Source organism: Dermacentor albipictus, chromosome 1 (genome assembly GCF_038994185.2).
Source record: "Dermacentor albipictus isolate Rhodes 1998 colony chromosome 1, USDA_Dalb.pri_finalv2, whole genome shotgun sequence".
Classification (NCBI taxonomy): Eukaryota; Metazoa; Arthropoda; class Arachnida; order Ixodida; family Ixodidae; genus Dermacentor; species Dermacentor albipictus.
The window spans coordinates 497,850,012-497,863,754 of record NC_091821.1 but is presented as its reverse complement, the minus strand read 5'-3'; the positions used below and the strand labels follow the sequence as shown (position 1 = coordinate 497,863,754).

At 47.9% G+C, this 13,743-nt stretch overlaps 1 protein-coding gene across 1 annotated transcript; it reads left to right on the top strand.

The window, feature by feature from the left end:
- The first annotated feature begins 272 nt into the window (after positions 1-272).
- On the top strand, positions 273-12,849 carry LOC135920350 (uncharacterized). The gene is made up of 6 exons (XM_065454577.2): positions 273-741; positions 841-1,085; positions 1,839-2,039; positions 9,307-9,454; positions 11,694-11,750; positions 12,750-12,849. The coding sequence occupies exons 1-6, from the start codon at positions 467-469 to the stop codon at positions 12,847-12,849; spliced, it is 1,026 nt and encodes a 341-aa protein (XP_065310649.1). The 5' UTR covers positions 273-466.
- Positions 12,850-13,743: the final 894 nt, after the last annotated feature.

The following is a 13,743-nucleotide window of genomic DNA, read 5'->3' as shown; positions in this document are numbered from 1 at the left end:
GCAGCGTTCGGCGCGGCAACGAAATGTGCGCCTGAGCAAGAGACGCACGCCTTAGAAACAGCGCGTTTCTAAGGCAACACCGCATTCACTAGAGGCGCTTTTGTACCGCTTTGAAGCGTTGTACTCGTGGCTCAGTGGTAGCGTCTCCGTCCCACACTCCGGAGACCCTAGTTCGATTCCCACCCAGCCCGTCTTGCAAGAGTTGAGCCAAAGCCACTTCTCCTCTGTCGTGACGTCACGGTGTCACGTGATTTCATGGTCACCGCCGCGCCTGAGGAGCTGGGTTGAGCAGTTTTAGCAGAACGTTTTTGACGGTCCGCTCCGCTCAGCGGGCTAGCGGGAAGCGCAAGTGCGCATGCGCGACGCGTTCAGCCGTGAGCGGGCGAGCGGACGGGAGCCCCCTCTCCGCTAGAAAGCTTTCTCAGCGGAGCGCGGCGAGCGCGTCAAGCGGGTCTAGCGAAGCAAAATGGCTGCCCCCAGTGCTGCTAGCCCGTCAACGAGCTCGTTGGAATCGCGAGGTGCAAAACGCAAAGCTAGAGTACACTTTAGGAGGCACGAGGATCTTATTCTACTTCGGGAGGTTGTGGCGATAAATCCATTTCAGAACCCCGCCATGTGGGAAACACTTCTCGTGAACGTGGTCGCAGCCCTGCGCAGGGACGTCTCGCTTCGTGCAATCAAAGATCGCGTTGAGCTGCTGGTCGGCTACTTCAGACAGGACGACCGAGAGAACCTGCGGAAGTAAGTGACTTTTCTTATTTGTGCGTAGATTGCTGTTGATTCTGCTGTTGATTCTAGCAGAAAAAAACCGTCCACGCTTGCCCTACTATTTGTTTTTAGGTCCGGCACCGAGGAACAGTACGATGAGCTGCAGCGGCTGCTGCAAGAAGTGTCTGACTTGGCGCGGGAATTCAGTTATATAATGAAAATAAAACCAAGGAGACGAAAAGGGGTCGCGGAGGTGCGACGGCAGCAGGGACCGTCAGCTGCTGCCAAGGCAACTACCAGTGCGCAGCGTATGAGAGACGCCGCTGCCGAGACCCTCGCATCGCAGTCCAGCCATGTCGTGGACAGAGAGTTGAACGGTACTTGTCGCGCGTAAACAGGTTCATTTGCCGATTAGTACATACATGGTCTTCCAACGTACATTATTCGCGAAGGTAGGACAACGTAGTTGCATTGCTTATATGGATCGTGAGGCATTTGTTAAAAAGAGTGCAGTACGAGAGGCCACTGCTTCGTGTCGCATTTGCTTGACGCATGCGGAAAGCCGCAATTTTGACACGTTCATAAATGCATATGTAGTGGGTAGCATATTGCAGTACATAATAAAGCAGGCACAATCTTGGACGTTATGTATGACTTATAGACATGTTACAGGCTCGTAAGTGTAATCGCCAAGCAGGTTTTATGATACATTAATTTCACTGACTATCTTGGCAACCACACAGTAAAGCACATTGAAAGAACGGAAAGCCTGGATAAAATATTTCTCATGTGCCATCTGCTTCTGGAACTTCTGTATAGAAGCTGCTCACATTGAACAGTCAGTACAACTTTTTTTGAGATGCTGCCGTTTTGTGTGCATGGTGGTGTTCGTGTTAAAGAATAGGTGATCGCTCTAGTTTCAAGCATATTGCATCAACTGCTTCCATAACATCAAAAGGAGGACAAAGTACACAGTACCACAAGATAGTAATAATAATTTCTACACCACATTTTACTACTGCGAAAAAAGTGTGGTATTGCACAGCTTTTTCTTTTTTTTTGAGCAGATCAGAATGCATTATCTGCCATTACATTGCCAGTGATTTGTTTTTACTCTTTTGCTTCTGTAGAAATCGAGTCACCAGCTGCAGAGCTGCTCTGCAGCATGTATACTGCCGAGTCACAATCCCCAGTATACGAATGCCCTATGCCGAATTCCCCTGCACCTCCGGATGCCAGGCCAATGGAGGATGCCTCGGATGACGGCAATATCGGAACACCTGAGCAGCAACCTCAACGCAAGCGACAGTGCGTTCCAGGAACTGCACGAGGTGAGGACAATCATTTACCCTGTTATTACTCATCAGAGTACATCAATAGTGCTACATGCATTTTTTTTCCACATATGGCATGGTTTCTTATGCATCATTCTTTTTTTAAGGTATTCAGAGAATGGTCATACTGTATTTTTTTACTGTTAATGTAGTGCATTGCCTCTTGATATGGAACATGGGGAGTTTCACCACAGAAAGGGCCAGCTATCCCAGAATTGTAGCTAAGGAAAGAAAAAAGGTAATCAAATAGCAAAACACTGCCAAAGTCTACAAGGTTACAAAAGTACGAGAACACAGGCATAAACAAGCCATGGGACCATAGGAGTATACAAGGTTATAAAAGTATGAGAACATAGTCATAAACAGGCCATGGGATCACAGAGAGAGAAATAAACTTTATTGTGAGACCAGGCTTCTTGAGCCCAAAGGTGAGTGGCCTCCTCAGTCCAGGTAGCCATGGCTCGCTGCCGCCGCCCGAGCCCTGTTCACCAACCGCAGCTGGCTGTCAGGGTCTTGCGTCACCAGCAGAGCCTCCCACTGGTCTTCTAATTCTTCTTCTAAATCCGCCTCTTTCTGCATGTTATCACCTTGTGGCGATGATGGTGGTGCTTCTCGATTATTCCTGCATCCAAGCACCATATGGCGCAAGGTGTTGGGCGTGTCTGGCGGGCAGAACTTGCAATCTCGCCCGTAGATGCCTGGGTACATGGCGTGCAGCAGTGTTCCGTGTGGGTAGGTTCCAGCCTGTAGTCTTCTCCAGGTTACCGCTTGGTCCCTACTCATCGTCTTATGCGCAGCGGGTAGCAACACCTCTGCTTCCTGTAGTGCGCCAAGATATCCGAGTACTTCTTGGATATGCGTTCATCATCCTCGTCACAGTCGTTGGTACGTGTTCTCTGCGCCTCGTAGATGGCTCGGCGTGCATGATCTCGAGCCGCGGCGTGCGCCGCCTGGTTCCCCGTGAGACTCGTGTCCCGGCGTCCAGAGGATTTGTGCTGCTTCTATCTTAGTGTTGTTCAAGACCTGAAGTGCTACCTTTCCAATCCTTCTGTTCATATACCTTCTGCATGCTTCTTGCGAGTCCGTAACTACGGTAACCATGGCCTTCTTGCACGTTGCGATGGCCAGGGCTATGCCCACCTCTTCTGCAGTGCTCGCGTCCTTGGCACGTATGGATGTGGCTGTAAGTTGTTCGCCCTTCTCGTCGACCACGCTGATTGCGAATCGGTCGTTGGTACTGTACGCAGCTGCATCCGTATATCTAACGTTTTCTTCTTTGCTGTTGGTGCGTTCGAGTATGCGCTTGAGCGCCTGTATTCTCGCCTGTCTCCTTTTTTTGTCGTACTCGGGATGCATGTTTCTGGGAATGGTACTTATGTGTAGCTTGTCTCTGATCTCGTGTGGGATACGCTGAGGTAGGTGCCTTTCATCCTCGACTTTGTCAGCTTAACCCCCGTATTCAGAAATGCAACTTAAGTCGAAGCCCATGCTTGACTTGATTCTGGTGACGCCTGTTGTTAACGTGACCAAAGACGCTCCCGGCGTTTCCTTCGGCATGTTCATGATAGGAGTCACTTAGTTCAAGTCAAGCATGGGCTTCAACTTAAGTTGCATTTCTGAATACGGGGGTTAGTCTCTCCAGTTAGTTGATGTTGTGCGCCTCCACGAGCTCTTCCCACGTGTTGTGGACTCCCATTTTGAGTAATTTCGCTGTAGACGTGGAGGGGGACAGACCCAAGGCAATTTTGTATGATTTTCTGATGAGGGCGTTTACTTTGTCTCGTTGACTGTTCTTCATGTCAACGTATGGGGTCCCGTACGTGACGATGCTCCTGAGCAGCGCTTGTATCATTTTCGTGCAGTCTTCTTCCTTGAGTCCGTGGCTTTTGCTCGTCACTCTTTTGATAAGGTGGGTTATTTGTTGCACTGTTCTCTGAATTTTTTCCAACTCTGCTCCCCCGGCCCCGTCCTTTTGAATCAGGAGTCCGAGGGTGCGGAGCGTCGCAACCTGCGGAATCATGATGCCTCCCACCTTTACTACCGGGTCTGGTATCTGCTGCGGTTGTCGGCCTCTTGTGCGCTTTCTTAGCACCAAGAGCTCCGATTTTTCAGGTGCGCACGTCAGTCCACATGCTTCCAGGTACTTTTCCGTAGTGTCAACCGCTTCTTGCAGAGCGTCTTGCTGTTTACCTGTTGACCCTCCCGTAGTCCAGATGGTGAGGTCGTCAGCATATATTGCGTGACCAATCCCTTCTATTTGCTTCAGTTGCTTGGGTAGTGAGCTCATCGCCAGATTGAATAGCATCAGCGAAATGACGGAGCCTTGTGGCGTCCCCTTTCGCGCTATGTCGAATTTCTCAGAGCTTAAGTTGCCTATCCCCACTGTGGCTGTCCGTTCTTTCAGAAAATCTTTGATGTAATTATATACTTTTTCACCGCAGTTATATACATTGAGGTGCTGCAGTATGACTTCGTGTGACACGTTGTCGAAAGCCCCTTTCACGTCAAGTGCGAGGATGGCTCTTTTGCTGTGCGTGTCCAGCTTGTCGATGACTTTTTCCTTGATTTGCAGCAGCACGTCTTGCGCGGACAGGTGAGCTCTAAATCCGAACATAGTGCTTGGGACGTGTTCGTTGTCTTCGAGATAGTCGATCATGCGGTTGTGTACCATGTGCTCGTAGAGTTTTCCAGCACACGAGGTTAGGGATATAGGTCGAAGGTTCTGCACGCTGATGGGCTTGTTGGTTTTAGGTATCATGGTTACCTCGGCATGTTTCCATTCCGGTGGTACTTTACCTTGTTGCCAGCACTCGTTGATGTATTTTAAGAGCACATCTACAGAGGGTCCGCCAAGGTTCCGGAGTGTCTTGTTGTTTATTCTGTCGTACCCCGGCGCCGTGTTGCGGGTGAGCTTGCTCAAGGCCCTCTCGATTTCTGCTTCTGTGAAGGGCCGATCCAGTTCTATATTTGGGTTGCTTCGATACTCGTCGAAGTGCGAATCTACAGTTATGTTTCGCTTATGTTTCGAGGAACTTCTCCTTCACTTCTTTGATAATGTCTTCTTCTTTCCCCGGGTGGTTGTGTATGAGTCACTGCACTTTCTGTTTTGCGGCGTTCTTCTCCTTCTTTGATAGGAGAGTCTTGAGCACCGCCCAAGTGCGCTTGCTGCTTAAGGTACCTTGAAGCTTGATACATGTTTCGCGCCAGTTCGTTCTTTCAAGTTGTTCAGAGTACTCTTGCGTTTCCTTGATCAGTTTAGAGATTCGAATTTTGAGTTTCCGGTTGCACTTGTTACGCTGCCAGCGTTTGGCGAGACCCCTCCGCGCCTCCCACAGGTGGAGTAAGTGCGGGTTAACCACGGGGGTGATTTGCGACAGCTGGATTGTCCTCGTATGCTTCTCGGCTCTTTCCACAACTCCTCTGATCCATATTTTTATGTCGTCTATCGTCGCATTAATGGCGCTCTCATCTTTGCGAAAGGCCTGCCAGTCCGTGATCTTGGCTTTTCCTATCTTCATCATTGCTTTGTGGTGCGGAATGATCGTTTGCACTATATAATGGTCGCTACCAAGATTCTCGTCCATGCAGCTCCACTCATACTGTTTGAGTCCGTGTATGAATGTGAGGTCGGGGCTGGTGTTTCTAGATACACTGTTGCCGATGCGCGTGGGTGTCTGCGGGTCGTTGAGTAGCGTGAGGAGGTGTTGTTGGGCTACGTTGTGCACGTCTTCTTTTTTTTTTGAGGCCGCATAACCCCAGGCCACATGGGGAGCATTAAAATCTCCAACGACTATGAGCCAGTTACCCTTGCACAGCTTCTTCACCTCTCTCATAAGCTTGTCTAGATCCTTTTGGTGGTCCTTTGGTGGGCTGTACACGTTTAACACAAAGAGGCTTTGCTGCTGTTTTTTCTCGGGTACGATTTCGACGAGGGTGTGTTCGATGCGGTGTTGGATGTCGTGTCGTTGAGTGTTGATGCCCTTCTTGGTCAGGATTGCTGTCCTCGTTTTACCATCAGTGACGTGAGTAAGGTAACCACTGACCTTGAAGTCTTCTGCTTCGGTTTCTTGTAAGGCTATAATATCTGGGTCAAACTGCTTGCAGAATTGTACAAGGTTGCTTCTCTTCGGATAGAATGACAGTTCCATTGCCAAATTTTGAGCCGTGGGTGTTGCTTGTAGTCATCTTCCTCTTTAGTTTGCCTCGCCATCTTGTTCGCTGAGGGTCTGCATTATCTTGGCTTCTCTCGCAGGCTACTTAGGTTTCTTGCGAGCATTATATCTTTCTTCTAGCATGTGAATGCGTTGACTGAAACTTTCTCCGGATTGTGTCACTTTGGTCTGTAGAGCCTGAATCTGGTTCTCTATTTCCTTGAGAGATTGGAAGCCAGTCTGTATCATCTGCGTTACCGTGTTTTGCATAACCTGCGTTACTGTGGACAGTGTGGTTTCCATCATGACGGTCACGTTGGCGTTGATGCGGTCTTCAAGTGTCTTGAGGTCGTTCTGGGTTATCACCGCTTGGTTCGACAGTGTTGATGGCTCTGGTCGTGTTGGTGATGGTGGTGGGGGTGGGCATGAAGGCTGCGGTAGGGTTGTTTGCGATTGCTGGGTCTGTTCTCTCCGTAGTTGTTCTATTTCTCGCATCAGGTATTCGAGCTGTTTTTCTGTGCTGGCTTCCTTCTCTTGTGTCTTCTTCTTTTGCTGTTCTAGCTCTCGCTTCAATTCATCGTTCTGTCTTCGGAGAATCATTATTGTGTCTTCGTACCTCGAGTGTCTTGTGGTTTGAAAGCCATTATTTTCCTTCGACGTTTGATTGTGCCCTTTGACGACGTTGGCCCAGCTTACCTTGAGCTGGGTGTTGTCGTGTTCCACGCCCGTTGCCGTTGTCCCGGGGACGCTCTGTTGTCTTTCCCTCGATCGCAATCCCGACTTGGATCTGGATCTTTTTGTCTGCTCGGCCTCATTCGGTGACTGTGGCGATGGTGACATGGTCATCATGTGCTCGTTTTCGTTGATAGATACTACGCTGGCCTGGTACCAGAAGCGTCTCTGTCTCGATCTTGACCGCTCCCTGGCTCTCAACGGTGGCGGGGCTGGTTTCAGCTTCCTTCGACAGTCTCTACTCGCCGTTTCATGGGGCATTCCGCAGAGCTTACATTTCGGTTCGCATTGGTGGTTATTTGGATCAGCGTTGTTTTCTCCGCAGTTGTCACATAGTTCATCGTTTGGATTAGGGCAGACGTCTTGTCTGTGTCCTATCTCCCCGCAAGATCTGCAGTACTGCACTGACTTTCGGTAAGGTCTGCAGCGGGTGAGTGTACATCCAACTTTAACGTAGAACGGAACGTGCGGGCCCTCGAATGTGATCACTGCCGACGTCGATCTTCCCAGCATTCTAGCGTACAGGATTTTGCACTTGTTGGTGGTTGCTAGTAGATCTACTAGCTGCTCGTCGGTGGTGCCTTCCTCTATTCCGTGAACAACGCCACGTACAGTGCCCGGAATTGGCTTGAGGTAAGGTGCGACTTTGTATGTTGCGGTTCCTAGTTCGATGCTTGTTATTTCTGCTAGTTTAGGTGCGCGATCCTCTTCTTCGGTACTTGCCAGAATTAAGTTTTGTTGCCACTGTGTCTGTATGATCACCTTGGCGTAGAGCTCCTGGGGTGTGACTCCACATGCTTGCGCTAATCCTCTTGCTATCACTCCATCTTTCCACTTTGACACTTTCACACCAGCTTTAGGTCTGTCAACAATCTTGTAATGGTTTTCTGGTAGCGGTGGGGTCGTTGGCAAGTGAGGCCGTGGCTTGCTTGCGTTGTTGTGGCCCCATGGCTTTTGAGGGGCTTGCCGTTTTCCATCATTCGTGTTCTGCCCCGTGCTGTGTTCGCATGAGAACTCCTTCTGCGTCTTCGACGTTGCCATGTATTCTTTCATCTTCTGTTGTCGCGCTAGTACCATCATCCGCGGTCCGGTCTTGCATAGTGTTTTTCCGCTGTTGCTGTCGAACGTCGGCTCCGTGTCGTTCATCTCTGCTTCATTATTTGTTATTCCTGTTATGGAGTTCGTTCGGTCAACTTCCATAATGCTAGGTTGCCGCTGCGTTTGAAGAGAGAAAAATAATTTAAAAAAGCCGTTGTCGGGCGGCCCGGCGTGCACGTGGATCTTGAGGCACGAGGCGCGAGGTGCGGAGCCTCAGGCAGCAGGGCTCGGCGATCGCGAGTAGGCTTAGCTGGGCACGGCCGTCACCTTGCAAGTTTCAGGATTAGTACTTGCGTGAAGAATAAACTCGCGTCGGTGTGTGTTGTCTGTCTGAATGGCGCTTCTTGAGCTGAGTGGGCGATCCGCAGCGAGGGGGCGATCCGCAGGAATTGCAAACTGAATCGGGAGTACACGTAGAGCAAGTCTGCTCGGTTTGCTCACGTGCTCACGTAATCACATGCTTTCATGGGATCATAGGAGAATTTATAATGTAAAGTACTGTTTAAGAGAAGCTTGTCAAGCCACTGCCTACGAAAAAATCCTATAGAGCCTTGAGAGATGTTCAGGTACCTGTGAAAGACTTCCGACTACTGCGGTGCATTGTCAGTTTTCTCACATCATTGAAGAAACTTGTTTCTCATTGGATGATTGTTCTGCCCACAGTGGAAGAATATGAGAGGTACATGAACAGACCTCCACACGAGATAGAAGACTGGCCAACATGAACTGCTTTCTGCGACATATGGCACAGGAGAGCAATAGCCATCAATGAGGTTCCCGTTGGCTTGCCGTTTTAAAAGAGCTACCACAAGCGAACTTGAAAAACGTGTTCCAAAGCTTATTTTTGCATATACATTGTTTTGTTGGTGTTCACATGACAGAATGTTGTTGTCTGGGCAAGTCAGCGGCGCTAAATGAAGTTGCCAGTCGCTGCATAGGTAAATGCATCGCTAAAGAAATGAAAAGGTTGTTAAATATGCTCACTCTGAAAATGTGTTACTTGATTTATTTGTCGTTATAATTAACAAAAAAAAAGAAACTGCTCTTAAGGGCAGCTTTCCTTCAATGCCGATTGTAACTCGTCTTTGGCAGTGGGAGCAGCACAACATCGAGCTGAACGAGTTTGACTTGTCATTAGCGATATTGATACAACCTCCCATGACGAGCACAGCCTGGGATTAGGGGTTAAAGAGTTAATATGAGGCATCCGTATAGTTTTGCCCATCTTCATACTGCTTAGAACCTCAGCAACAATTTTCAGTTTTCTTTTGCCGCCTCCACAGGAATCCGAGCATTACAAGAACTTGGATTGGAGCTCCTGGCCAGACGGGAGGAGCACGAGTTTTCTGTCCGCAAAGAAGAACTGGCCCTGGCACAGCGTAGGCTGGAGTATGACGAACGGAAGCTCGCTTTTGAAGAAGAAAAGCACAGGTACATGTGGTATATATTGCACAGGTATCTTCATCTGGAGTAGTGATGAATAACCTAGGTTGTCCATCTCCTCCCTCTCTGCATTCCTTTTGGTGCCCATTACGCTATGACTAGAGATGAGGTCACAAGACCCTTGCGAGACGAAACGGGGAAAAGCGGCAGGAGAAGATGAAATAACACTCTACTTAATCAAAGATGCAGGAGACATAATGCTTGAAAAACTGGTGGCTCTCTATATGAAATGTTTATCTACTGCAAGTGTCCCAGAAAACTGGAATTATGCAAACATTATATTAATCCACAAAAAGGGAAAGGTTAAAGATCTGAAAAATTATAGGCCCATTAGCTTACTCCCAGTACCAAAATAATCTCCAACAGAATAAGGGCAACACTGGACTTTAGTCAACCAAGGGAACAGGCGGGCTTAAGGAAGGGATTCTCTACAATGGATAACATCCATGTCATTAATCATGTTATCGAGAAATCTGCAGAGTGCAATAAGCCCCTCTATATGGCTTTCATAGATTACAAAAAAGCATTTGATTCAGTAGAAATACCAGTAGTCATAGAGGCATTGCATAATCAAGGAGTACAGACGGCTTACATAAATACCATGCAAAATATCTACAGAGAGTCCATAGCCACCTTAATTCGACACAAGAAAAGTGAGAAGATACCAATAAAAAACATTGTGGTGTAAAGGTTATGAACAGGGATAAGTGCCCCAGAGAGACTGGCCAACGTTTCGATAAGTAGACCTATCTTCGTCAAAAATGGCCTCGTCATCCTCGGCGTGTTAGTTTTGAAGGGTTACTAGAGTGACGTCACGTGCGGTTGTAGTAGGTGGTGGCTGGCTGGCTGGTGCCACAAAAACATGCAGCCAACGACACCCTGAATCTCCCTAACCTCTTGCTTCCCCAACGCCCTCCCATGCCTTTCTTGCTCCATTTCCCTCTTGGTGTCGGTTTTGTTTTTCTTTTTTTTTTCTCCCCGCCTTCCGACTCTCTCACTCTAGTCCGCTCGTCTTAGAAACCACGTTTACAGATGTCAAGTGACAACGCTCATTCGATTTGAAGTCTCCCTTCACAACCACCCACCACCGACAACAACCGCTTGTGATGTCACTCTACTAACAGTTTAAAACTAACACGCCGAGGATGACGAGACCGCCTTTGATGGAGATGGGTCCACCTATCGAAACGTTGGCCAGCCTTTCTGAGGCACTTATCCCTGTTCATAACCTTTATACCACACTGTGCTATTCCATCAGTCAGTCCCGTTGATTATAAAGAAAAGAGTCAGACAAGGAGACACAATATCTCCAAGGCTATTCACTGCGTGCTTGGAAGAAGTATTCAAGCAATTAAACTGGGAAGGCTTGGGAGTAAGGATCGACGGCAAATATCTCTGCAACCTTCGGTTTGTCGAAGGCATTGTTCTATCCAGCAACAATGCAGACGAGTTACAACAAATTATTGGGGGCCTTAACAGAGAGAGTGTAAGAATGGGGCCGACGATTAATAAGCAGAAGACAAAGATAATGATGAGTATAACCGGGCAAGGGAGCAAGAGTTCAAGATTGCCAGTCAGCCTCCAGAGTCCGTGAAGGCATACATTTACCTAGGTCAACTAATCACAGGGAACCCTGACCATGAGAAATAAGTTCGCAGAACAAAAATGGGCTGGATCACGTTGGGTAGACATCATGAGCTCCTGACTGAAAGCTTACCGTTATCATTGAAAAGAAAGGTATGCAATCAGTGAATTTTACCGGTGCTGACATATGGGGCAGAGACTTGGGGACTGACAAAGTAACTTGAGAACAAGTTAAGGACTGCGCAGAGAGCGATGGAACGAAGAATGCTAAGCATAACTTTAACCGACAGAAAGAGCGGTTTGGATAAGAGAGCAAATGGGTGTAGACGATATTCCATTTGACATTAAGAGAAAAAAAATGGCGCTTGGCAGGTCATGTAATGCGAAGATTAGATAACCGTTGGACCATTAGGGTGACAGAATGGGTACCAAGAGAAGGGAAGCGCATTGGAAGCGGCAGAAAACTAGATGGTGTGACAAAATTAGGAGCTTTGCGGGTGCTATTTGGAATCTGTTGGCGCAGGACATCGGTAATTGGAGATCGCAGGGAGAAGTCTTTGTCCTGCAGTGGACATGAAATAGGCTGATGATGATGATGACACCATGACTTCTGTCTTCATTCATTGTATGTTTCTATGTACAGATGTGGCCAAAAAAATGTCTATCGCTTTGGATACCCATATTCTTCTCATTGTGTACGGTATGTACAACTACAGTACCTCATTTTCCTGAGCATGGGAATGCAACCTTTCGGTGGTGGTGCACTGTCATGTTCTAGAGTGGGCATACTCCTGCACAAGCCCATTTTGCATATCCTGACACACAGGAATGTATATATTAGGATACGTGGAATATGACAGCAGGGAGCATGTTTGCCAGACAACCTAATTCTAAGATGTGTAGCAATATGCGCACACAATGTAGAGCATTGAAACTCGGCCATGAAGACCAGGCCACACATGTACACAGTGCAGGACAGCTTGTGCACGTTGAAGCGTTGATCTCTTCCACTCAAATATTGGCACAAGGGCTGCCTCGCGTCGCTGCGCAGCTACGGTGTGGAGCAGTCAATTCTCAGTGAAGCTGATTTATGTGGAGCAAGAAACTGATTTTTTTGTGTGCTCATTAACAACTTGAATACTAAAAATTATGTTTACAGATATTCAAGCATTTCGAAGCACTGTCAGTAGGTCCGTTTGATTCGCCTGCACCACCTGAACTAGTTACGAGGTGCTGCATCCTAACATTCACTTGAGCTGTACAGCAATGTTGCAGGATTGGTTCAACATTTTCCTGCACCCTCTAATGTTGATGCCAACTTGGTGAAGGTGTACAAGTGGGTCACAGTAGTGCAGGACAGAGGTGCAAGTACTGTTAGAGCCCTGCTTACTTGCGTCTGATGCAACTATGCGAATGTGGTGTGTATTTACCCTGAAAAGCCGATCATAACAGCAGACCGTCAAACTTATGCACTCTGCACATTAGTTAGCCAAAACATAAGGCCTGCAACAAGTCTTTGCTGTCCGAGTGTTGTGTTGTTCGTAAACTGCCGTGAACTGGTTCGGAATGGTGCAGGCGAATCGAATGGACCTAATAGCTCAATTAGCAACACTGTCTGGCAAGGCATCTATGCGTGAGCGCCATCAGCCTGTTTGAAAAATGCAACCTATTCATCCTTCAAAAATTCACACCTTTACAGGTATGAAGTGCAGTGCCGAGCTGAAGAAAGAGAGCAGCTTTTGGAACGGCTGGAAAACCTCGAGAGACGTGTCGATAAAGAAAATCGCCCGAACCTGTGATGAAAGTTTGTTTAGCTTAGAGCACAATAAATTGTTCTACAATACAGAGTACACAGAGTCCATGTGCTGTGACCTTTGAGTCACATAATTCACTTTTATTTTTGCTTCCTTGTGAACAAAGTGTGGAGACTTCTACACAGCAACCCGGTACACATTCATTGTCATACAGTGCACTGCTCAAACTGTAATGTTTCTTAAAAGGCCCTTAGACCACTCTTAACATTTCAAGTGCACATTGTACACAGGATACTGTGCCAAAAATTTTTTATGAACACAGCAGCAATACACTTTGCTGTTGTTGATACACTGTTGAACAACAAATTTTTGAGGTAACATGGGTTTAGGGGCTCTTTAAGGCATGCCGCCAAGTTCGATACTGGATTTCTTACAAAAGTATCACTTCTTATTATTTGCTTAGACGTGTTTGCTCTAGCGACACTCAGTCACTTCAACAATGGCAGTACAGGCACACTAGATATGATGTGTAAGCAACGAACACTGCGCCTTCACTACAAGACCCTGTTTTTCTAAGAAATCGAGGTGCCTGGAAGACATAGAGGAGACAGTCCCACAAGCGGCGGGCTGCATGCCTGCAGCCTCGCCGCCACCACTGGTTCGACCCCCCTTCGCTGACCGCAGGCATCTCCCTCCGCCTCGAGTTTCGCGTTTTACGACCCTGGCGGTGTACAGTAGCCTGTGTCGGAGAGAGTAAAGTTGCATTTCAAAGATAAAGGTTGTATGTCTGCTTGCTCCCCCAAGTTCGCGAGGTGCCCTTGTTGCGTGGGAGCCGCTTGGGGTGAGTCTACGCGGGAGCCTTGCTTTGCGTCACGTTTTCTGGCCCACAGTGGCATATTCGCGGGCCACTGTCGGCCTGAGCTAGTGTTTTAGCCAAGT